This window comes from Protopterus annectens, chromosome 11.part0 (genome assembly GCF_019279795.1).
Source record: "Protopterus annectens isolate FY-2018-M chromosome 11.part0, PAN1.0, whole genome shotgun sequence".
Taxonomy (NCBI): Eukaryota; Metazoa; Chordata; order Ceratodontiformes; family Protopteridae; genus Protopterus; species Protopterus annectens.
Window position 1 is genome coordinate 976,114,022 of NC_056745.1, and position 25,151 is coordinate 976,139,172.

At 37.9% G+C, this 25,151-nt stretch overlaps 1 protein-coding gene across 1 annotated transcript in view; it reads left to right on the forward strand.

Annotated features, from left to right (window-relative positions):
- SEMA3E (semaphorin 3E) overlaps positions 1–25,151 on the forward strand; it is a 949,587-nt gene that overhangs the window by 807,851 nt on the left and 116,585 nt on the right. The window contains exon 9 of the mRNA XM_044088353.1: positions 14,536–14,605. Coding sequence (XP_043944288.1) covers positions 14,536–14,605 — 70 coding nt within the window. The remainder of the gene's footprint in view (positions 1–14,535; positions 14,606–25,151) is intronic.

Consider the following 25,151-nt stretch of genomic DNA (forward strand, 5'->3'; position numbering starts at 1 on the left):
TACCTTTGGCTTATTATAGCGTGTTCTCCTGACATATATGTCTGTATTCCTATCCACTGTGTGTGCAAGGCATGAGTGGTGCATACTGACAAGTGTCTGTACTAACAACTGTGACTGCCAGATATGTCTGGTCCACTGGTGTTTGCAGACATGGCCTTCATGTGTTTAAGTGTGTGAGCATGCCCATTATGACCTTTCAGTATGTTATTGACTGACATTGCCTTCATTCTCTAAGTGTGTGAGCATGCCCAGTATGGCCGTCTGTATTAAATGTGTGGATTAGGTCCAGGTAGTTGGTGCTGCAGTGCTCACCTTTGTGTTGTACACTGACAGGTAGCATGCTGCCTCTGCAGGGTATCCATCAATCATTTGGCTTTGACTGTTACTAGATTTCTGCATAGCGGGGGGGGGGGCACACCTGACTCATTCTATATTTCTACACAGGAGTGGGGGGGCACACCTGACTGTTACTACATTTCTACGTAGGATGGGGGGCACACCTGACTATTACTACATTTCTACACAGGATTGGGGGGCACACTTGACTGTTATTACATTACTCCATAGGATGGGGGAGGCACACCTGACTATTTCTACATTTCTACACAGGATTGGTGGGGGCACACCTGAGTGTTATTACATTACTACATAGGATGGAAGCAGCACACCTGGCACTTGTACACATTTGCAATGACTGGACTGGTATGTCAGGTACTCCATTTCATTCTGTATTCTTACCTATCATGCTGACTAGAGGCATACCAGTGTACTACAGATCATAACTTTGGTTGCCCTACATATTAGTGTTTGACTTCCTACCCTTCAGAACTAACATCCCACTGCCTGATCTGCTGCAGTCTGTCTGTGTAGGCCTGGGGGGAGGTTAACCATAGCCAGCATTCAGGGGCCATAGCACAGGCTCTGTTTGTGTTTGTTTACACCTGTCTTGCTGGCTGGGACAGTTGTTGGGTATGTGAACCACCCTGACTGGCATGTGTAAGTCATATGGACACACATGTTGCTCAGCACATTTCCTGCAGTGGGTTTTGTCACCCCATGTAGTACTGGCTACTATGGTGAGTCCAGGATGTGTTACATATGTCATGGTGCCACTATGGGTGTCTACTGTGTGCTGCCATCACATTCAGCCACCCAATTCCCTTGCATGCTCACATACATACTATAGATACAGGTAACGACACATTCTACTCCATTTGGAGATTGGTAGGTTGATTGACTTACCTTGAGGGTGTGCCAGACTTGCAGATGGTGCTGGAGGGCTGCCTATGTCGGATGCACATAGTACACTCCCTATACATGGGTGAGCACAGGTAGTGTCATGTTTGTCATCCCTTTTATTGTATGTGTGTCAGAGAGAGGTGTCATTCCCTGTGTCCCTACTGTGTCAGTGTATGTGCTATGTGTTGTCTCTTTGCCGTGGCCTTGCCATAGTGGGCACGCCTCCATCTGCCTCATGGGACAGGCTCTGGTTGTTCCTCCTCTGAGTCACTCAGTGCCTGTGCAGGCCTTGGCATTGATGGTGGGCTGTGTGGCCCTGCCCCATGCTGTTCCTGCTGCAGCTGTTTCCACAGGATCATATTGTGTAGCATGACACATACCACAACAATTTGCTTACATGTAGCTGGTGAGTACTGCAAGGCTCCACCGGATGTGTCCAGACACCGGAACTGTGACCTGTGCATCCCAAACACATGCTCTATTATATGTCTGGTCTGTGCATGTGCCTCATTATGACATTCTTGTTCAGGTGTGTGTGTGCATTTCTGATGGGTCAAATTGCAGAGCCAGCAAATAGTGACATATAATTTAATGTAATACAATTAGGAGAACAAAACAACAGACTGGTTTTGGCTAAAAAGTTTGTTAAGCCTTCATCAGTGTAGTAAATTCTGGTTACATCTATTCTCCTTTTATAGTGTATCACACATAGAGGCTAATTGAAAGAATTATACATTAACAATTTTCATTAAGTCCTGGTGAAAATAAAGCACCCAGTTTAATGATCCATTTCTTCTCCTTATTGTTTAGCAATTGGTGCCAACCTGATTTATTATTTCTGTTACCTTGTATTTTTTCAATAATGGTAAAGTTGAAGACCGCATTGGGATGTTTCTTGGTGTGTTTATATCAGGCGTTTGTTGGTTTCCTGATCCTGATATCACTTATGTGTTCTGAGATTCTAAATTTAACTGGTCTTGAGGTCTGTCCAACATAAAAGGTAGAGGAACTGCAGGTGGCCATATAAATAAGCTAATCCGACTGGCAGTTTGCAAAAAATGCAATGTTAAACACCTGCCCGGTATTCTTGCTAGTAACATCCTTGGTCTTCAGCATCCTTTTACAATGAGTACAGTGACCACATGGAAAACAACCTTGTAAGACACTGCCCTCTAATGCTGTCTGTGTTGAGTGTGTGTCAGATGTATATGTCTGTTTGTAATGACTCATATGTGAGCCAAGACTTTTGCCCATTCTTAAAGAGAATTGGCATGTGTCAGCAACAATTTCACTTAGCCTAGCATCTGCTAAGAGAATATTCCAGTGCCTACATACACTGTTGAGTAAGACATCCGTATTCCTGCCATATGCAGTAATTAATCTAGTTGGTGGATTGTTCTCCACTATTTTATCCCTATACTGAAGTAAATCAGACCTGTTTTGGTTAGATGCCCAGTGTCTGGCCTGGTGTATGTCCCCTCTTTTGTAGCCTCGCTTCCTGAATCTCATAACTAGATCTTCCTCATATGAGTGATTGCATCTGAACATATCCTTTTAATACCTAAAAACTGTGACTTTGGAATGTTTCTGCATATATGAGCAGGGTGAAAGCTGGTAGCATGCAGTAGGGAGTTGAACTGGGATGTTTATGGTAAACTTCAGTGGTTAGTGTGTGATCAACATTTCGGGTGATTAATAATCCAAGAAAGTGATTTTGTTGGTATCAAAAGTAACCATAAACTCGATCCCCCATTTATTGTCATTCAAATATCCAACAAACTCCTGGAGATAGATACTATCAGACCTCCAAATATCTCCTCCAAATGTTGATCTCATCCATGTAGATGTTATGGGTCCTATCATAAATCAGTTATTCCTCAATGTAAGCCACGAAGAGATCGACATATATGGGGGCAAAGGAGGCTCCCATGGCAGTTTCTTTGACCTATAAAAAACAGTTATTCTGAAAATAAAAAATCATTTTTGGTCAGGGCATGCTGTGTTAAACAGAGTAAAAAAGTATTAAAAAAAAAAAAATACCACGATTAACAACCCAGCCAATACTTAGAATTTATTACTTATCACCTTGGCTATTCAGCCTTCAAAGAGTAAAAAACACATTATTAACATGCCCAATATATACAAATAAAATTAACAAAACACACCCACTGTTAATTAAATTAAATTACATATTTCCACTCACAATCCTTCTTTAACCCTAGTGATTCCAATGTGCTAAACTTTAAAATATATGAAGTTTCTTTTTTACGAAGTTTAGTATTTAAACTAACAAGTTAACCCAGTGATACCCCAACCTTTTCCAAAATACAACCCTGAATACAATCAGGGTTGGAACCATGAAAAAAAATGACTGCCTAAAGGGCTATCCATTTTAGCATTTTTTATATCTCTTAGGTGTTCTTGAAAGCATACTTTGAAACTTCTACTAGTTTCACCAATATAATATTTATTACAACTACACTTTAAAGCATATATAACCCCACAAGTGTTTACCACATTTTTACATACAGAGCATTTGCCACATTGCACAGTACCTACAGGTGTTGACATTTTCCTGCTAATTCCCACAATAGGTATTCAAAATGGTTATGTACTACCGTGTCTCCTAAATTTCTTGCCCTCTTATAAGAAATTTGTAATCTTTTGGGCAATAATGAATACAATTCCTTATCTGTCAGTAGCATAGGCCAAAACTGTCATGCTGTAGTAACAACTTTGTTACTGATGACATTAAAAGTAGTTACAAAGAAAACCTCATTAATACTGGTTCCATCATTGCCTATATAGGAACTAAAAGTATTACCAGGCCTAAAATAAGCCGTATCACTATTATTAATTTGAGTATCTGGCCACCTTAATTCCATTATTTTAGCTTTAGCCTCTACAACTAATCTGGTATCATAACCCCTGTGTAGAAACATTTTTTCAGATTCTAACATTTCCTTATTAAATACTTCATCTATATTGCAAAGTATATGTATTCTTAAAAATTCATTGTATGTTAAAACTTTCATTAAATGATCTGGATGACAACTGCTTCCATATAGGAAATAATTTCTCTGTTCAAATTTATTATATAACCCAGTATTTAGTTGATTATGCTTAATATCCAAAAATTAACTTCCATCCCCAACTGAATACTATCAAATTGTAGGCCCATAGTGTTTGTTTGTAAGTCTTCCCCAAACTGAGAGGCCATATCCATGGGGCCTTCACATAGAAAAATAAGATCATCTATAAATCTTAAATAAAAGAAAACTCGAGACCCATAAAAACTACGATGGTATATATTGTCAAACTCAAATTTGCCCATAACCAAACTGGCATACATGGGGGCGAAAGCCGTCCCCATCACAGTTCCTTGTAGTTGATAGAAAACTTCCTATTAAAAGTAAAAAAAATATTTGTTAAACAAAATAAGACCAAATCAATCAAAAACATGACATAGGGGAATCACCTAAAATATGTAACAAAGCCTGAATACCTGCATTATGTTTAATGTTGGTATATAAACTTTTTACGTCCATACATAACCAATACACTATTTCATCTAAATCCCTTTATTTTAGTCAAAAAATCTTGACTGTCTCTCACATATGATGGTAATCTTAAAGCATATTTTTTTCAAAACTTCATGCAGAAAAGTACTAATAGATTTTAAAAAATACTTTTCAGCAGAAACAATAGGCCTCCCAGTCAGATTATTAAGGCCCTTGTGAGTCTTGGGTAAACAGTAGAAAACAGCAAGACTGCTATTTTCTACACAAATTTTTTATAACATCATCAGAAGAAAAATAACCTAAACATTGGCCCCTTATCGAGTAATATCAGATACCTATCAATAGCTTTAAAATAACATTCAGTACTGCATTTTTCATAAACATTACTATCATTTAAGTGCATGTAGCACATATCTAAATATTGCACAAAATTCAAAACCACAAATGGATTACCTTTATCAGATGGCTTTACAACAAAATTTCTATCATTACAAAATTTACGGAAATCTATCCATTGTTGTTTATCTAAATGAAAACAAATGTTGGATTTATTACACATTAATATATCATAGTGCTTTTCTACCTCAAAATTAATGTAGAAATATAACTCTGTATGCATGTATTAGTATATGGGGGAATAAAACAACTTTTAGCCTTAATTGCACTAGTGTCAAGACTAGTATACGCATTAACAGCACCATCATTAACTGAACAATCAGTAAAATCATCTAAAGCAGACGTGCATGAGTAAAAGGAATTGTCAGAAACACCGTCAGAGTATACACAGTTACCACGATTAACATTTTTATTCTTATTATTAAAATAATTTATCAAATGTAACTTTCTACCTAACAAAAAAAATCTCACTTTTTAAAATATGCAATCTAGGAAGAGCAGTGGGCATGAATTTCAAACCTAAACACAATACTGACCTCACAACATCAAAAAACACAGCATTAGATACATTCAACAACAAGGAATCATTTATAACAAAGGGACCATCAGTTCCATCTCTTATTTTTATTAAATTGCCCTTTTTGATTGTCATTGGCATTTCTATATTGTCCCCAGTCACTTCTGTTCCGTTTGCTATGAAAGTTGTTCGCAGGTATACTATTAGTCCATTGGTTGTCGTTCCGAAACCTGTTATTAATGTCTGGAGCATTTCCAGCCTCCGATAAACCGGGAAAGTCTTCCTGTTCCCCAGTAATATTAGAATTTTGCTCAACCCCATCAGGAAGAGCAAAAGCAGGTTCAGTGCCCACTCTCCCCAAAAATCTACAAATATCCAATGACTCCCCTCACCCCCCCTAGCCTCGACATCTCAGATGCTCAGGTAAGGCAAAAAAAGCAAAAAAAAAAGCAAAACACAGCATCAATGGGACCATATATGGCCAAATCCTACATGAACTCTAAACCCAGCTAAACCTAAACATAAAACTACTGTTCTTACTTTACCTTACTACAGGATAAAATACCAAAGCAACACAACAGTGGTCCCCACAAAGGTGGTGCCTCTGCCTCTCGATCCTGGAAAAAACTATCAGCCCATAAGTCTGACTAGCTTGGTCTGCAAAATGGATGGGATCATCAATCATGGACCATATAAATAAAGATATATTGGAGACACTGGATCACATCCAGTTTTTGTTTGTTAAGAGGGCAGATCCTACTCCTAAACCTGGTTGATTTCTTTGAAATAGTCACACCAAGGCCATTGACGAGGGTGGGTGGTCCACACAGCCTACCTGGACCTAAAAGCCTTCGATACATACCCCCACTGGCATTATAGATTCATCCCTTTGGCAAAAAAAGTGCCCACAAATTACCACCCATAATTGAGTACAATGCCCTTTGGGATGGAAAAGAAACAGTAGAGGAAGCAGAGCTGTTATTTAAACTGCTGTTATTTCTTTTCCTGGACGAAGAGCGTTTATTATTGTATTTGTAGAGAAAAGCCTGATCTAATTTATAATCTTTAGTGTCTCTTGTAATTTTAAAACTTTTTCGTTCTGTGAGACGATAAAAAAGTATTAAAGCCTGGTGGGTATAATTCAGACCTAATTAGCCAATATTCTAGATCTCCAAGCCTGCCCAATGGGGGATATTTCTATATAGTGCAGAAACATCCAAAGTACACACAAGCCACCCTGCTTCCAACTGCATATCGGAAATGACTCTAAGGAACTCGGTGGTGTCTTGGATCCTTGCTCGGTCCCATTTAAGCAATGGTTTTAAATGTAAAGTCAGGAACTGGGATATAGGTTCAGTAATTGAACCTCTGACAGAGACAATTGGCCTACATGGTGGATTTTCTAGGCTCTTATGGATTTTTGGTAAGAAATATATATACTGGCTGGAAGGGTCCCAAACTGTTAAATGGTGCAATGTGTTGTCTGTTGTGATTCCCTCTTCTTTAGCAGAATTCAAGAAGCAATCTATTTGTTTCTTGAAACTGATAGTAGGGTCACAAACCATTTGTGTATAGTAACGCTTGTCAGAGAGTTGTTGCATTACTTCCATAATATATTGTGGCCAGTCCTGTACCACTATAGCCCCACCTTTGTTTGCTTGCATTATTACTAGTTCATGATTATTATCCAGTTCCCGAATCATGTCCATCTCATGTTTCAATAGGTCATTGGATTTCGCCCGGAAATCCCTGTAATTAAAGTGTAGATCTTTGAGAACTGAGTTTTGAAACATGACTACAGTGGGATGCATAGGTGGAGTGAAATTGGATTTATGATATTTAAATCCATGTTGTGGTACTGATTCAGATGCTGTATAGAAAAAAAAAGTTTCAGGTTAAGGCATCTACAAAAAGATGATATGTCCTGTGCAAAAGTGTCTTCAGGGACATAAAAAACAGGTATAAAATGTAATCATTTATTAAGTAATTTTACACGAGAGGGTGACAATTCAACAGAGGAAATATTGAGTACATTATTCTGTTCTACTTCTCTACAATGAGTTTGAGCAACTCCTCCATACTGTCTACCCCTGTGTTTCCTGCCCCCCCCACTTTTGTTTACTCATAAAGGGATAAGCATGTTGCTTTTCTTGGACACTGGTGAGTCTATGACATTCTGTGTAGAGGACTCTAAACCAGAGGGAGATTCCTCACCTGAATCCTCACAACTAGATAAGGTTGATTTCTTCAGTATAGAGCGTGGCCTCTTTTTTTTGACCACCTTTCTATTCATGGGTTCAAATCTGACATGTTTGCTAGTAGCTTAAGGATGCCCCTCCCCCCCTCATAATCCTTTACATCTCTATGAAATGTTTTCATCTTTTTATCTTTTAACTGTTGCTCTAATGACAGTAGATCCAGACTCAATTTCCTCAAACAGTTGTTGTACCCCTCTTGGTCCTCATATTTGGCAATGTCATTGCACATAAGTGTGATATCAGATATGTTTTTGTCAATGGTCCTATCATAATATAGTGCTAGTGTTTTGACAAATTCCATAGATGCTGTATGTTGCACCTCAGCCCATTGTTCCAAAAGGATATTATCAGCATCAGGAACCAAGGGTTGAGTTTGTACCCTCAGATCTCTGGGGGAAATATCTTTGGCATTATATACCTTGAATAATTTGGCGTGTCATACATTGGCCTTCAGGGCCCTCATATTTTTATTGCGTTTATGAAATTCTGCTTCACACATTTGTTTGTGTGGTGCCCTCACATCCATTTTGTGTGTTGTTTAGTCCAAAAATTGCTAAGTCATCCCTATTGGATGACAGACCCTTGAGTAGGTTGATAAGATCCATCTGTGGGGCAATCTCTCATAAAAATCAAAAACCTATATAATAAACTGTTGTTCAAGTGTGATATTACCCTGAGAAATCAAATTGAAAAATTGTCTATAGCTAGTGGCAATCACAATAGCTAACACATAAATGTTATATTTAGGATGTGATGAGCACATGTACAACAGGTTCAAACCACTGAGACCTCTTTCGATCAGTGCTAAGCCCGACTCTAAAATTGAAAATAATAGAAAGCCAATATTTACTGATTGTAGCAAAAAACCCAAAGACAATATTAGCCCCTGCTAAACCTAGAGTTAGCAAATAATTTGTGTGCTAAGAAAGATAGATGCTCATATGTAATCCAAGGTAAAAGAAGACATGGACCATGATAGCCCCTGCATATAATATTAATGTTCCACTTATGATTTGAGCAGTGCTACGCCCACAATAGGGATTTCACACCAATTAGGCACATATGCATATATTGCTTGAGGACAATATTAGCCCCTGCAAACACTACCTGATAAACCTAAATATATAAAATTTGCAGTGCTAAGTCCTCAATCACTATTGACCTTGGAATTGGTCAAAGAACTACGATAGATTGCCATTCATCATACAAAAATAAGTAGGCAATACCCAGTCCAAAAAATCATTTTTGTAAAAATATATAAACAAAAATAAGAAAGACCCTAAACATGGATACCCAAATGCAAAAGGACATATCACTAGGTTTAATGCTTCCAGAAATAACAATCCTGGATTAGGGATGCAGAGCAATCATATACTGTATATATTATAGCTAATTATATATGTTACTCATAAGGGGTTCGTCCTTAAATAGAAATATGTCAAATAGGCATTATAAAAATCCCTGAGATGGGAGATATATTCTAGTATTCATCAAACAACCTATGACACCTAGATAATATACATAAGAAAACTTATTCTGACCCTGCCAACTTCTAATCAAAATATGTATTGTATACTATCCTGAATCTCTGTGGCAAAAAGAAAATGGCATCATGAGTGGCACAATTAATTGTATGTCAAATTGGAACAGTAAAGAAACACCAATAAAAATTACATACAATGACAAAAGCCATCTACCTTTCCTGTTATAATGATAAAATATTATAATACTGTATCCTAGTATCTCTTAAACCGCCTGTAACATTGGCGCACATTGTACACATAAAACAGCTTGTTTTGCCATCCAGCTCTCAGAGCAAAATATGTGCTGTGTACTGTCCTGAATTCCTATTACTAAAAATGGTGTCTTAAATGCGCGAATAGGATATTTGCAAAATATGGACAGTAAAAAAGCACAAGCACATAGTCGTATATACAACAGTATGAAACATATAGTTTTCCTATTATAGTAATGACAGTATTATAAAGCCCACAATGTAAGTAATGCATCCCAAAAGATTCCGATGTTGCAAATGTGTGTATGTCACCAAAGGTAGTTTAAGCAAAAATACTAATTGGAGTTGTAAACACAATGTCCTAAAAAGAAACACATTATGTCCAAAACAGCAGAAAATTGTCCAAAACAATGCACCTAGTTGGAAAATCCTCAAATAGAAATTGTGAGTGATGCCATTAATATAAGGGTCCAGAACTGATTTCCATGTATAATTCAAACAAATAGAGCCTGAATTGTAGAACGATGTAATATTAGTCCGACACCCCAGAGTTATGATCATAAATAATACAGCCAAGGGTAATGAAATGTTAGAAAACAAACTTGAATAATAAACTGGTTGCCCCAAGAACCATGCATTGAATGTATCCAAGCATGCCAACATTCATTCCAACAGTACTTCCATAAACAGCCAAATAATGTCCAAAATGAAGCGAGATAGTGGAAATCCACAGCAAGTTGTCATGAACAATCCGAAAATAATGTCATTGGTTTACAAAAAAAGTCCATGAATGTTGTTAGTATATTTCAATCACATAGACAAAGCTTTTACTCCATATGTTGGCAACCTTGCTTCCCCCGCTTTGGATTATGATGATAATGAGCGACATGCTCAAGACAATTAAGCAAAACCAGCTTGAATCTTCCAAAGGCCGCATAAACACGTTTGTTGCACCCAAACATAAAAATGACTATGCAGCAACCAACAGATATCGCCATAATAGTAATGGATATTTTAGAAGTTGAGTTAATTCCAAAAACCAATACACAATACCTGATAAGGCCAATGAGGTCATCTGGACAAAAACGAATGCATCAAAAAATGAATCAGCATATAACAGTTAGGGTGAAATAACCATGCTGAATCCCTCAATGCAATGGTTTTCAAAAAACATCAGGTCACCAAATCCAGGTAACTGAAGCCTCTAGAAGTGAATACAAGATTTTATTTTCTTATTTTCTCCAAAGGTATAGTGCCCAAATGCACAGAATGTCACAGACCAACAGCAGGGGGAAAGGAAATGTTCCAGAAAAAAGAGTGAGCCCCTGCAAGTATGGTAGCTACACAGCCCCAAAAATCCTCAGCAAAAGTCAAATTGCAGAGCCAGCAAACAGTGACATATAATTTAATGTAATACAATTAGGAGAACAAAACAACAGACCAGTTTCGACTAAAAAGTTTGTTAAGCCTTCATCAGTGTAGTAAATTCTGGTTACATCCATTCTCCTTTTATAGTGTATCACACCTAGAGGCTAATTGAAAGAATTATACATTAAAAATTGGCATTAAGTCCTGGTGAAAATAAAGCACCCAGTTTAATGATCCATTTCTTCTCCTTATTGTTTAGCAATTGGTGCCAACCTGATTTATTATTTCTGTTACCTTGTATTTTATCAATAATGGTAAAGTTGAAAACCACATTGGGATGTTTCTCTGTGTGTTTATATCAGGGGTTTGTTGGTTTCCTGATCCTGATATCACTTATGTGTTCCGAGATTCTAAATTTAACTGGTCTTGAGGTCTGTCCAACATAAAAGGCAGAGTAACTGCAGGTGGCCATATAAATAAGCCAATCCGACTGGCAGTTTGCAAAAAATGCAATGTTAGACACCTGCCCGGTATTCTTGCTAGTAAATTCCTTGGTCTTCACCATCCTTTTACAATGCAATTTGACTTTTGTTGAGGAGTTTTGGGGCCATGCAGCTACCATACTTGCAGGGGCTCACTCTTCTTCTGGAACATTTCTGATGGGTGTCATCAGCCACGGCTCCAGTGTGTAACCAGCATCCCCCACTAGGTGGCCATAGGGGATCTCCCCATTGGCAAATCACTGATACAGCTGCGTCAGATGCCATATGTGGGAATTGTCATAGCTTCCAGGGTAGCCAGCACACACATTCATTATAATGCCCTGGGCATCACAGACAACCTGGCAGTTGATGGAGGGGATACCCCTGCCATTGATGTAGGCCCTACCTTGATCACCAGGTGGTGCTCTGATGTGTATGTGCATGCAGTCTATAGCACCCACTACCTTAGGGTATTCTGCTCTTTGGTGGAAGAGACGCATATTGCTGGCCAACTCCTCATGGGTGTTGAGGAAATATACATGCTCACTGGCATGTGCTGACATGGCATCCAGGAACTGGCGGAATACTCTGGATGCTGATGCCTGTGAGATCCACATGATATCCCCAGTTCTGCTTTGGGAGGTACCTGTGGCTAGTATTCCCAGGCCTACACATACCTTGGTATCCACTGGGATGGGTTCCCCTCGGTCAGTTTGGTGTGTCAGGTGTGGCCAGCACATCTTAACAATTTGCTGTGGAGGTCTCTGTCCAACCTATAGTGCTCCACTATCTCCAGCTCATGTAGCCCCTGGTAGGTTACCCTGGGTCTGTACACTCTTCTCCGTCTCCTCACTGTGGATTGATCAGCAGAATTCACATCCTCACCACCATCAGCCGCTTGCACATGTTGTTCTATGTTGTCTGCTGCAGCCCTTCTCATTTTGTAGGTTTGTTTGTTAAGATTTCCCCGCTTGTATACAGCGGTGGTGTAGAATGTGTGAAAAACCAGAGGGGTAGGTGTTTGCATAGTTTATAGTAGTGTTCTGGGCTGGGCTGGTCTGCTGCCTGTGTAATTGGCTGGTTCTGATACATTTCACCTGCCAGCTAAGCTAGCTCTCCTTGATTACCTTCCTACTGCTGTTTTCCCTTTCCATTGCCATCCTGTTTACGCACAGGGGTGCGCCGTGCAAACAGAGTGCTCAAATGTGCACAATGCTGCTATTTCCTGTTTAACTTCTGTTTTCCTCCTGTAAAACCCAGTGTGTGGCACGCACACCCACTTAGGCTTTGTAAAAACTGCTAGGCAGGTTTAGACACACCCCATAGCTTAGCTGTGCTAAGCTAGGAGCAAACCCGAGCCACAGGGCTCCAATCCACTTACAGTATGCCTGACACACACCCCCATGATGTCGCCTACCTCCTAGGCTTGCACCAAGCTATTCCTATTCTTACACTGTTGGGACCTGACTCACATGCTGGGGAAACTGGGGTTCACTATCCTTCCCCTTATTTGCATAGGATTACCTCCTAATGCATAGTTACATGTCTCACACTGAGCCTCCCCCCTTAGTAACCACTACTCACTAGCCAGGTTGTCTTCTGCCTGCCATTGACTTGCATGGCAGAATACTGATTTTAGTTAGAATGCTTATTTTAGGCTTATTTTCTTATTTTCCCTCAGTTCCATTTGCGCGCTGCTGCCCTATGCTTAAGCAGCCAAGATCAGCTAAAAAAAAATAAAAGTTGATTTTTTAATATTTTTTTTGTATTGTTTGCAATGCCAATGGCCTTATACTTGGCCATTGGCATGTTTACTACATGATATGCAGCCTTTATTTGGAGCTGTCATAGCTCCGTTTTGGATTTTTCAGAAATGTACTTGATTACTAACTGAGTACATTTCTGCTGATTGCACTAGTCCTGCACGGATGGTCGCAAGCTTCCAGGATCGCAATATCACCTCATCTGCACGGATTTATCCTGCAAATGGGGTGATTTGCATACAAGGCCTTCGTCTATGCAGGATTAGTGCAGGAAATCTCGTGCATGCCCCTGCGGGCTGTTCCTGGATCGCATGGCAGGCATATTGCCTGCTTGAGCTCCTGCACTGATCTTGCACTCCATGCAAGCTTTTGAGAATCTGGGGGATAATCTAGTGGTCAAATTTGCAGTTATAAAGATACACATCTCTGACATTAAAATAATGAAGTTTTCTGGCACACTTCATTTATTTTTAGTATGTGATGTGATAACATATTAATTTTGTCAGCAGAATACTTTGTTATACACCAGTGTTAATTGAAATTGAATCCATACCTTAAAACTCATTCAATACATGAATGGAATTATGCATTCTTTTTCCTCACAGTGCATTCATTTTCAGTAACTCTGTCCTCTAGATAGTTCCTTATGCGTAATTTCCTTATTGTTTCAGTAATATGACATTATTTTCTACTTTTTTCATGTCACAGAAATGCAAGTTACTTAGATTTTGTTTGCATAAAAATTATGCTTTTGTGCATTTTACAACAAAATAGCTTAGGAATTAGCCAAGGAAATGATAACAACTACATTTTGTGGTGGTATTGATTGTAGGAACTTTTAGATTTATTTTGAAGAGTACCATAAACAGTTAATATTTTGTAAAATGTGACTGCTTAGTACATATTGTCTGCCTCTGTATTTTCTAAGGTCTTGGTCTTGACACTGCTGACTGTGTTCATTATCAGAACATGTGAATACCAAAGTTATCTTTAAGATTTACCCTTAGCATGCTTCCCTTTCCCCAAGTACTGGTTTAAGTTAAAAAAATGAATACATAAAATTAATAATTATAAGAAATGCTTAAGAATACAGAAGGAAAAGTATGTAAGGACACAGAGAAGAAATGGCTACAGACTCTAAAGTGTAAGATGGTCTAGTGCATTTACTATTAAAAAGTAAATACCTTTGTAGTCATATGCACTGAGAGAAAATAACTAGTTCGTCATTCAGAAAACAATGTGATTATTTCTTACAGAGGATGTTTTCTTGTTACGTACCCATGATGAGAGAAATCCAGAGATATTTGCACTTTACAGCACTACCAGGTGAGCAATAACCCTTACAATCAATCATGTAGGTATGCATTCATATATTATGACAACTGTATGATCAAAATACTTGTTATGCCTGTATATAAAGAAAAAGGAAACAAGCTAAGTAACATTACAATTTTAGTTGCAAATGTTGCTTCCATAATAAGATGAGATGTGTATCTGTTAAATTATATAATAATACAGTTAAAAATATTGTGTTGGTATAAGTATTTATTATTAATTAATTTTATTTTCGATTTGGTAATCTATGTTTATTCATTTATTTTATGTTCTTGACTGAACAGTTTTCATGAGCCATGTGCTCTTGTTACAGAGAGACCAATCTGATAGGCATGATTAAATGTAGAAATATTCCTAATTCTTTATCAGAAGGGTGTTGCAAATCATTCTACCTGCAAGGTAGCAATGCTGAGGGTTGAAGGAGGAAGTATGGAGATGGTCAGCAGAACTGGCTGTGCAAACACTGTTTGAAATAGATTGCGTAAATGATGCTGCAAAGAGGCAGCTTGCTGATACTTTACATTCTCACCAGCTGGACACAATAGAGACCTTTGCTATGAATGTGCCAAATTGTACAGATTGTGAGTTAGGAATGAACAGTGTCAGGATTTGCAAAGCAGATATCATGAAGTATTTTATATTAGAAGGATGGAAGTATCAGGTGAATGTCATCACTGAAGAGTGAGTTAATGAAAATCAGTTGTCTAGTAGCATCTGAAATGCTTGCACCTGCTAAAGATACAGAAGATGTCATGAGGCATTCTTCACAAAAGAAAAGCTAGTGAATAGGAAAACAGAAGTACCAAAACAGAGTGCTGCAGATGGATGCTTCAATATGAAGAGGGACTCTTTCCCTGACCTGTGCAAGTGAAATGATAACTTTCCTGCTTAGCATAGTGCAGAGTGATTCAAGGTTAAATGTGCCCTGGAGTGAGCAGCAGACTACAATTTTGTTTTCTATACATTGTTAAAAAGTACTGCGCAGTTTTTTTTTTTTTTTCAATTCCTTTTTATTAGGGTTATATCAAAACCAAATGAAGACAAGAAAACGATATAACAGAGAATAAAACAATAACATACAATATACAGACCTACAAACATAAAACCTATATACATTAGATAACCTATATACAGTTCTCATCTATATTAAGCTATGCAGCATACAGAAATATGCGTTACAATCATGTCAGAATGAGTTCAAATATCATTTTCCAAGTGTCCTTCTGGGTCCTTTTTTTCCTCATGGAATACCATAAATATTTATGAGCCAGGAGTTGTTTACTAGCTGTTTGCTTGAATCCATCCCATGTTATTTTGGACCTGTCTTTCCAATTTAATGTGATGTAGTATTTTATTAGCATAAATGTTGTAACTAGAATGTGCGTGTGATTATTCTTCATTCCTATAGGAGGTATGTGTAGGAGAGCAAATTTCTAGGATAAGGTTGATTTTTCATAGCCCATTTTCTCTAATTTGACTCTTAAGGCACACCAAAGTTTGTATGTACATTTACAACTCCAAAATATATGAATAATATCAGCTTCTTTGGAGGGGCAGAATTGGCAAAAAGGTGGGAGTTCTTTGTACATTTTATTTAATATTGTGGGCATAAAATATGCGTTGTTTAGGATCATAAGTTGAATATATCTGAGCTTCTGAAGGAGAATGTCTTTGGAAAATTTCTGAATTGCCTGTGCAATTATATTGGAGGTAATTGTAGGGTCTTGATTTGTCCAGTAATTGGAGTGGATAGCTTCTTAAGTGAGATAATGAATTTATAGGTATTTCAGATCATTTTTTTTTCCGTGTCATCATATCCCAAAGTGTTCTACATGTATCTATATGTTGATCTGGCATGTCAGTATCCTTCCAAAATCTATAACATACTTCTTTCAGTTGTCTTATCATAATTGTATGGGAGATTAAGTTTGTTTCTAATATTAGTTATAGATTCCTGCCTAAGTAGATAAATGTCTAAAACTGTCTTTTCTTTCAGTAGTGGGTATGAATTCAGGTCAATCATCTTTTCATTTAGTTGAATATTGGGGTTAAGGTGTAATGGTTGGAAAGTATAAAAAGCAGTTAATAGATTTAGCGATTGGAAGAGATTTTGTGTTATTTTAATTTGTTCCCATATGTCGTTTTGTATTTTGTATCTTCTTCTGGATATTCCCTTTAGAAATGGGAGGGCCTTGGGATTAAATTGTAATGTTTTAACATAGTTATGATATAATTTCAACCAGGTTGGGCACCACATATTGATTTGTTCCTGTAATTTGCAATATTAATTAGTCTACTACCTTTGGTAATTAATACAGTTTAAAGTCAGGCAAGCCCACCCCACCTTTGTCCTTTGGATATATAAGTTTTGATAACTTATCCTGCTGGGTCTTGGATGCCAGGCAATTTTGAGAGGGTTGATTGGATGTTATTGAAGACTTTATTGTGGATCAATGTATTGGTTGCGTTAAATATAAAAAGTATTCTGGGGAGGATATTCATTTTAATGATGGCTACTCTAGAGAGAAGGGGGAGTTTCAATTGTGTCCATCTTACCAAGTTTTTTTGTATGGTGTTCCATGTTTTAATCACATTGTCCTGATAGTAATTATGTGCATCGGTATAGAATGCTATTCCTAGGTATTGTATGTGGTCACTGACTTTAATATTAGGTATAGTACCTGCAGTTGGGAATTGAGCGTAGTTATTAATCGGGAATATTGTTGTCTTATCCAAGTTTACCTTATAGTTCGCAAGTACTGCGCAGTTTAAAGCCAAAGGAGGCTCAATAACTCACATCAAGATGAAATAATGTCTGCTTCGGAGAGTTTTTTTATATTGTCATTGTTCAAGAAGATGGATTTGCTATAAAAGATGACTGATTGTTTATTTATTTATTTAACTTACATATTTACTTACTTACTTATATATGCATGTATGTATTTTTATTTGTTTACTGTCAGTATTGGCTAATTTCAGGATCAGCCCGGATGAAATACAAAGTATTTCACAAACAAAAATACAGGAATATAAGCAATAATAGAGTAGCTCAGACCAGTTATATAGAAACACTATGTCTATACATTCTACTGAACAAGGAGAATGTAATGCATAGTATATTCATTAGTTTCAAAAGTGGGTCAACCTTCAGTAAATCTGAGAGAGCAAAGAAGAAGAAACTTGGAAAGGAGACAGGAATAGGTGATATGTCCTGGGTTTGAAGCAAGAACATTTGGCCTGGATGAAGAAATACTTTTTTTAAGTTGTAGTCTGAATTTAGAGTAACTGTTGATTTCCTTTAGGTTGATAGGGGGAGCTTGCCAAAGAGTAGGTGCTTGAGAGGAGAATGTATGTGCAGTGCTGTGGAGTTGGGTTCTAGGTATAATGAGAGTTTATGTGGCTTGTGTGCAGTATCTCAGGTTGTATTATGTGACTTGTGTGCAGTATCTCAGGATGTATTATGTGGCTTGTGTGCAGTATCACCGGTTGTATGATGGTTTTTTTAATCATGGCACCTAGCTGCAAGGGGAGTTAAAGCCTGAAGTTAAGAGTAGTTCGTAGATTTGGGATCCTAGAAGTAGGCTAGATCTTTGTTTTATGGATGACCATTTTGGCTTTTTCTAGGGTGATACAGTGATGCTCACAGAAGTGGAGTTATAAATGAATCATTGGATGCTGTTAGAGATTATTTGGAGAGTGGTGGTGTTTTTCTTGGTGGCATGAGACACCCATATTCACGTTGAGAAATGAGAACTCCCTTGTCGATGGCTGCTCTAGCTGGTTGGTATAGAAAAGTGTAGATCTTTTTGGCCCAGAAGTGGAAAGAGTGAATTTTGGCTCTCACTTTGTCTACGGGAAGTTTAGTGACTGATCAAGCCACGTCTAAGTATTTGAAGATTGAGGATGTTTCTATGAAATGGTTGTGTAGGTCAATGATAGCTAAAGAGTCAGGTGCTTTGTGAATTTTCCATGGAGATCAAAAAGCAAAGTTTTGATCTTGGAGGTGTTGAGAAGTAGATTATGTTTTATGATCCATTGGTGGAGCTCATATAAATCAGACTAGAGCTGGCAATGAATGTTGGTGTGAGAGTGACTTGATCAGTAAATGATCACCTCATCCAGCACAGACGGTGACTGGAAGATGGTCAAGGTCACAAGAAAACTGGATAATGAATATGGAGAAGAGGAGGGGGACAAAAATGGATCTTTGTGGTACATCTTTGATAATTTGTGCAAATTTTATTTTAACTCATGTATTTGTCAGTGAGGAAGTTTTTAAACCAGGGACAGATGTTTGGAGTGATATAAATTTTCTTTAGTTTCTTTTTTTTTTTTTTTTTTTTGAGAAGATAGTGATCAACTAGGTAACATGCCTTTCTTAAAGCTATAAATGGGGTGTCTATAAAGAGACCTCTATCAGTATTCACAGAATATAATCAGTTAGGGTTAAAAATGCTATCTTCTTCCTGGCAAGAATCCATGCCTTTTGGAGAAGAGCAGGTGGTGCTGCTGGATGATTCAGGAAAGGTATTAGTTATTGTTTTGTTTGTTGTTATTGTTGTTAACATCTGAACAATTAAAGATATTGCACTGCCTCAAAGGAAACTGCTCTGCAGCAAATAGTGTATATTTTTGTATGCTTTTGAGCACTTATAAAAATGCTTTACAAATAAAACACTATAGTAAGTAGACAATGTTGTAAAATACAGGCTGCCATGGAATTATATCAGTTCTGTGATGCATTTCGTAGAATGTCCTTAGATTGGAACTGTATATTCTGATGAAAGCAGATAAGTATCACGTTTTGTTTTTTTAAGTTCTATCAAGTCTGGAGTCCATCTGTGCAGTCATTAAAATCTCCACTCTATTCATCCCTTCTGGAAGCAACCTGATTATGACACAGCTATTACGCAGCACTATCAGTGTATTTCTCCATATGATGATGCCCTGATGTCTACTTGCATGATACATGAGTGTTCGCAGTGTGGTCATGCAAAGAGCGAGGCATGGCCCATCACCAACATTTATGAATGAAGCAGTACTTGAGGCAAACACCTCTCATCCCCAGCCCCTTATTGAACAGATGGCTCTCTACAGGATGTTGGTATCCTACAGAAATTCATTTTTGGGAAACACACACACTGTGACATTCCATTCAAATTTGACCCAGTGAAAACTGAGCAGGCAATGCTTCTTTAATTATTTCCCACCTCAGCAGACTTTTTCATTACCTGTGATACTACCTTTAACATAGCTGGGTGTTTTATGAATCTGGAGCATTTCTCCCCAGGCCTCCCACTCCAAGTTGAACTTTCCTGGTAAACAAATATTAATAAATAAATAAATAATAAATAATAGTCCAGACATCATCTCTCATATCCACAAAGCCAGCAGTGTATGACTATTTTGAAGCAAACATGCACTTGTGGATGACTGTTATATAAAGGTCACAACCTGTAAACTTCTTAGCAGGTTTTAAATATACTAACTTTAAATGTTGTGTGGTAAGCAGTGTAGTGTATTACTATGTGGAAGAGCTAGATCTTTTAGCATGAAGAAATTGATTCACAAGAGAGTCTTAAGAATTTTAGGCCATTATTTCTAGTTGAGGTTCACTTTGTCATCAGAAAGATGTATTTTGACCAGGAGGCAGAGAGCAAACAACTTCTTACTGACAAAATAACTGGTAAAACAATTCATGATAATAATGCTAATAAGGCTACATGGCAGTGGAATGCTAACAGCAGAAATAGAAACAATTAATGCTACTAATACTAATGGGATCATAGGCAGTGACATTCTTGAAACTAAAACACACTCATACACAGAGACACCCATTACACATACATTAAAACCATACTGCACACACCCACACACACACACACACACACACACACACACACACACACACAAATAAATACATGTGCAACTATAATACATAATAAATAGATGCTGTGAGGGGATTATTAAAGTCTCAGGCAATAGATGTAGTGGTTCATGGTTTCCAAAGGCCTTGGCAATGCTTTGATAGGTTCTAAAAGACTTTTTCCTTCTGAGTCCCAGTTTAGTCAGATGTTTTTAAAACAAGTTTAAAAATCAATGGTCAAAGATTCTGTGTTGTTGGAATAGACTGCATCAGGGAAAAGGGATCTTTGTGTTATCATATGTGATACTGTCCATCAGTTGGTGCAATAACACTGTTTTCCCAAAAAGTTTTAAATCTTATGGAAAAGACCAATGGATAAAAAACATACTTGATTGATCTGTTTATTTTCTGTTAATTCACCTGGAAAAGAGTAGCTAGTAAGATTATTTAATTTTATCATTACGTTATTGGTATAGATAACAGAATCCAGAGATTTAATATTTTCTGTTAGACTAAATGATCTGCAATCATTCATCTTGTACAATTTTTATCATTATATTACACTTACATTGCATTCCTCCAATGGCAGACACAGGCATGAAGTATATTTTGAAACCCTTTAATTTTGCATTCTAGTTCCCTTACATTCCTCCCCCCCTTCTTCCCATTCCTCCACCTGTCCCATGGCCTGTATCTCTGTGGATTCCTTCACCACTATCTGTTCTGGTAGTCACTCCAAAGGTTGCCAGCTTTTCTCTGTAGAGGAGTACTTTTGCTGATCCAAGGAGCAACTAGACCCTAAAATGGGTTGTTTGTTCCACCACCTCCTTTCCTTTCAGAATGCCCCCTTCACATCTCCCTAATATTATCTGGTGCACTCATGTTGTGTCTCCACTTATCCAATCTTTTTGAGCACAGCCTCAGACACTGTAATATATTTCGGTCAGACCTTTTCACTGCATTGAACTTGCTCTGTCAATTTCCTGTAACCTATTGTAGTTCTCCCTCTATAGCTTGCAAACCATGTATTTCACAAGGATGACCTAACAATGGTTCAGAAGTGTGGAAACATTATTTCTTTCTTTGAGAGGCTGTCAACTGAAAGATGCACTCCAGACTCTGTTCTCTTCTGCTAGATCCCTGTCTATAGTTTTATTTGTCATCTCTTTGTAAGACTACATTAAAATCTTTATTGATCTCCACATAAACAACATCTGAGTGCATTACACCGTCAACTTTTCATGCAACTCAACCGTATGAGTAGATAAGGTTTGACTGAGAGCTACTTCTGTTCATGAAGCCATGTTGGTTGTTCTGGAAAATACTGTACTCTGACCAAGCATTAGACCTTGCCTCAAAATCTTGCCATGATTTTTCCTCTGTGCTGTTAAGCTAGCTAACCTGAACATCCTTTTTCATTGTCATGCTCTCAGTCTTGTGAAAGGCACCACTTCTGTGGTTTTCTGTTTTTCAAGCCTTTGTGTGTTAACCAATTGTCAGGGGATCTGCAGCACACTAGTCACATTCCAGAGAGGACTGGGAGACAGACAGTGGGATCTCTGCACCCTTTAGTCACTTTCTTTACCCATTACCATTTATGCTGCCTCCCTCTTTAGCCTGGTGTTATTTCACATCTCTCATTTTCTGCCTTAGTTTTCCCTAAACATATCATCTTCCTCTTAGTTTTATTGCAGCAAACCAAAGAGAAACATTTATTCAGTGTATCTGTGTGATCTCTATACTCTTTAAATCCCCTTCCATCCTTGAACAAACTGGTCTAGTCTGCCCTACCTTCCTTGTTTGAACAATGCATCTACAACATCTTTGTTTCCTTTCGTGATCCTTTCTGTCAAATTTCTTTGAAGTGCACTTTAACTGCACTCAGCTTTTTGTCAGAGGATCACCACTCCCTCTTTATCTCTTTCCCCTCTGTCATTCCTAAACAGATTACTCCCTGGCACATCAATACCCCACCAACCCAGTCTTGACATTGGTCCAAGTTACAGTGATTCCTGTACTATGCCACCTCCATTTGGTCAGCACTGCTCACTGTTCCTCATTATGCTACTAAGAATCAGTTAAGAAGTACCTGTAAATGGTCAGTTGTGATCAGTGTAGTACCCAGGTAAACAAATATAAAATAAATAAAGCAAGAATCCTTGCACTGCACATTATTAAAACCCCTGCAGGTCATTGTTTTTCTCTTTCTCCTGTATTGTCTATGTCTCTCTTTTTCTTCTGCGTATTCCTTGCCTACCTACCACACTCTTCTTTTTCTTCTCTGAGATCTCTCGCCTTGTGTCTTAGTTTAAAGTTAACATCATGGAAGAATACTTTCCAATTCTGTTTTGAACATCACTGTCTCTTCTGGCCCAGCACAGAGCTTGTCCTGATATGAAGTTGATTTCATTTCCAGGCCTCACCCAGACACCTAGCAGCCTTAAACTGTTATTCCCTATTTCAGTTCTATAGCTAGTCTTTATACTTCTAACAATCTCCTTCCATGGTGGTCTGACAAGATATCTGATAAAGCTACCTCTAATCCCTAATTCAAACCTGTCACCTCTCTGCGGCCTCCTTTGCCTTCATCTCATTTGCATAATTTGACATTTTATTAGTGCTTATATGCACAACATTTATCCACCCCACCGATGACCACCTTGATCACTTCCTCCACTTTCTTGTCTTTTTCAGTCTAATCTCGAAGGTCAGTTTCACTTCACACTGGCTATCCTGTCTTCATTGGTGACAGACACTCAAATTGGGAAAATGATCTGCTGTCCTTTGTTCTACACTGGCATTTCTCCTATTCCTCAGTTCCTGACCCATGTATCTGTCCTTTTTAATTGCAATCTTTCTCAACTTCTGTAAAGCAGATATATGTTTTGTCAACCTACTTATATATATATATATATATATATATATATATATATATATATATATATATATGTATAGGTAGATCCTCTCATGAACTTCCTATACAATATCTGATACATTCATTCTCATTTTTAAAATGTTATGGCTCCCTGTGGAGTCTGGAATTACTTTTAAACTTCTTGTGATGGTATCAAAAGCCCCACATGACCAAGCTCTCATGCATATAAAGACACATTGTAGCTTTGTTAATTTTCACAGGTACTCCACTCAGCTACTTCAGGAATGCTAATGATTCCTATTTTTAGACTTGAGACTGTTAGATTCTGGTAAGTTTCTTTCCATGACCCAGACCCATACCAATCGGAGACATATTTTATATATTGCTCTTCTAAACTTTGAAAGTTGCTAGACTAATAGGTTTAGCATTAGCATGCATTTTCTAAATGTGTTAAAGTCTAAACCTCAAATGTTTGTCATTATTTAGTGACTACAACCCTTAATGATTTGCAGGAAAACCATAACATTTACAAGACACAGATTAAAAACATGACCCAACATTCTGGGTATTATGCAAAATTCTAGGCAATTAAGAGGCATGTCCAGACATGTAAAACTCCTGACTGCAGTTTCACAAATGTAGTTTAATTTACTATGATAGTAGAAGCCCTAAAAATCATCTCTTCTACCATGGCCCTGCTGTGTAGAGGGGTGAAACCCTGACCACAGCTCAGACTACCCATGTTCAGTTAGCATCATAGCAGTCTGAAGAAAAAGTAGGTAATGATGACTTTGACCAGCCAGAGGCAGCTGACTCATTCTTGTGTGGGTTGGGAAAGAACGCTGCAAAGCCTGAAGTATGGGTCACACTTACTAGTATTGTTTGAGTGCATTACCTGCCTGTATTAGCTGTGTTTACTTTACTCACAACACATTGGGCAGGGTGGTCAGGAACTTCTTGATGAGTCAGGGAATGGGAGGTGTATGTAGTAGTAGGTACACCCCATCTCCCATCCAGGCATTCGCACTGTGAGTACAGGGTCAGCCTGTGGGTAGACTGATCTGACGGAATGGCAATCTGACCAACTACCTTTCTTCTGACTATCACCTTTGGAATGCAACAAATGGATTATAGACCTTTCACCTCTCCTCTGGACACTTGTCGTCCACCTCTGCAGAATGAATAAGCCAATTGGATGAAAGTAATAGAGCCATTGGTAGGGTCCCTTCCAGGTTGGTAGAAATAGAAGAAAAGTCTGTTCCACACAGCATTCTGAGATCCTATCTGATATCTTCAAAGGCTTCTGTTTGCTATCTTCATTATCCATTAACTTTTACTTTTTGTCCCCATTATTATTACTGTATTTCCCTACAATCTTATATTCTGATATTTTTATTGGTATTTTTTGAGTAATATTGTGTTTGTTATTTTGTTGTTTATGTTTGTGACATGCCTGCCCTATAGGTTCATAGGTTCATAGATTAGTACTAGGCTAACTGCCCTTGTGAGCCATTTTAAACCTAGCCAATTATCCCCTGTGAGACTCAAACCCTGTACCTTGTGTTTGTAAGGCAAACACCTTAACCATTAGGCCACCCTCCCAACCCCAAGATAGAGTGATCGGTCCTATGATCTATGAATAATCCTTTTCCAGGCTGCTGCAGGCATAATCGATAGAGGATTACACTGAAAAATATGGTACACAACTTCATTTGAGAGTGTAAATTAAGATTATCTTGTTAAAGCAAACATATTATTCCAGATAAACCCATCAGTCTTGCAGCCAGAATTTCAGA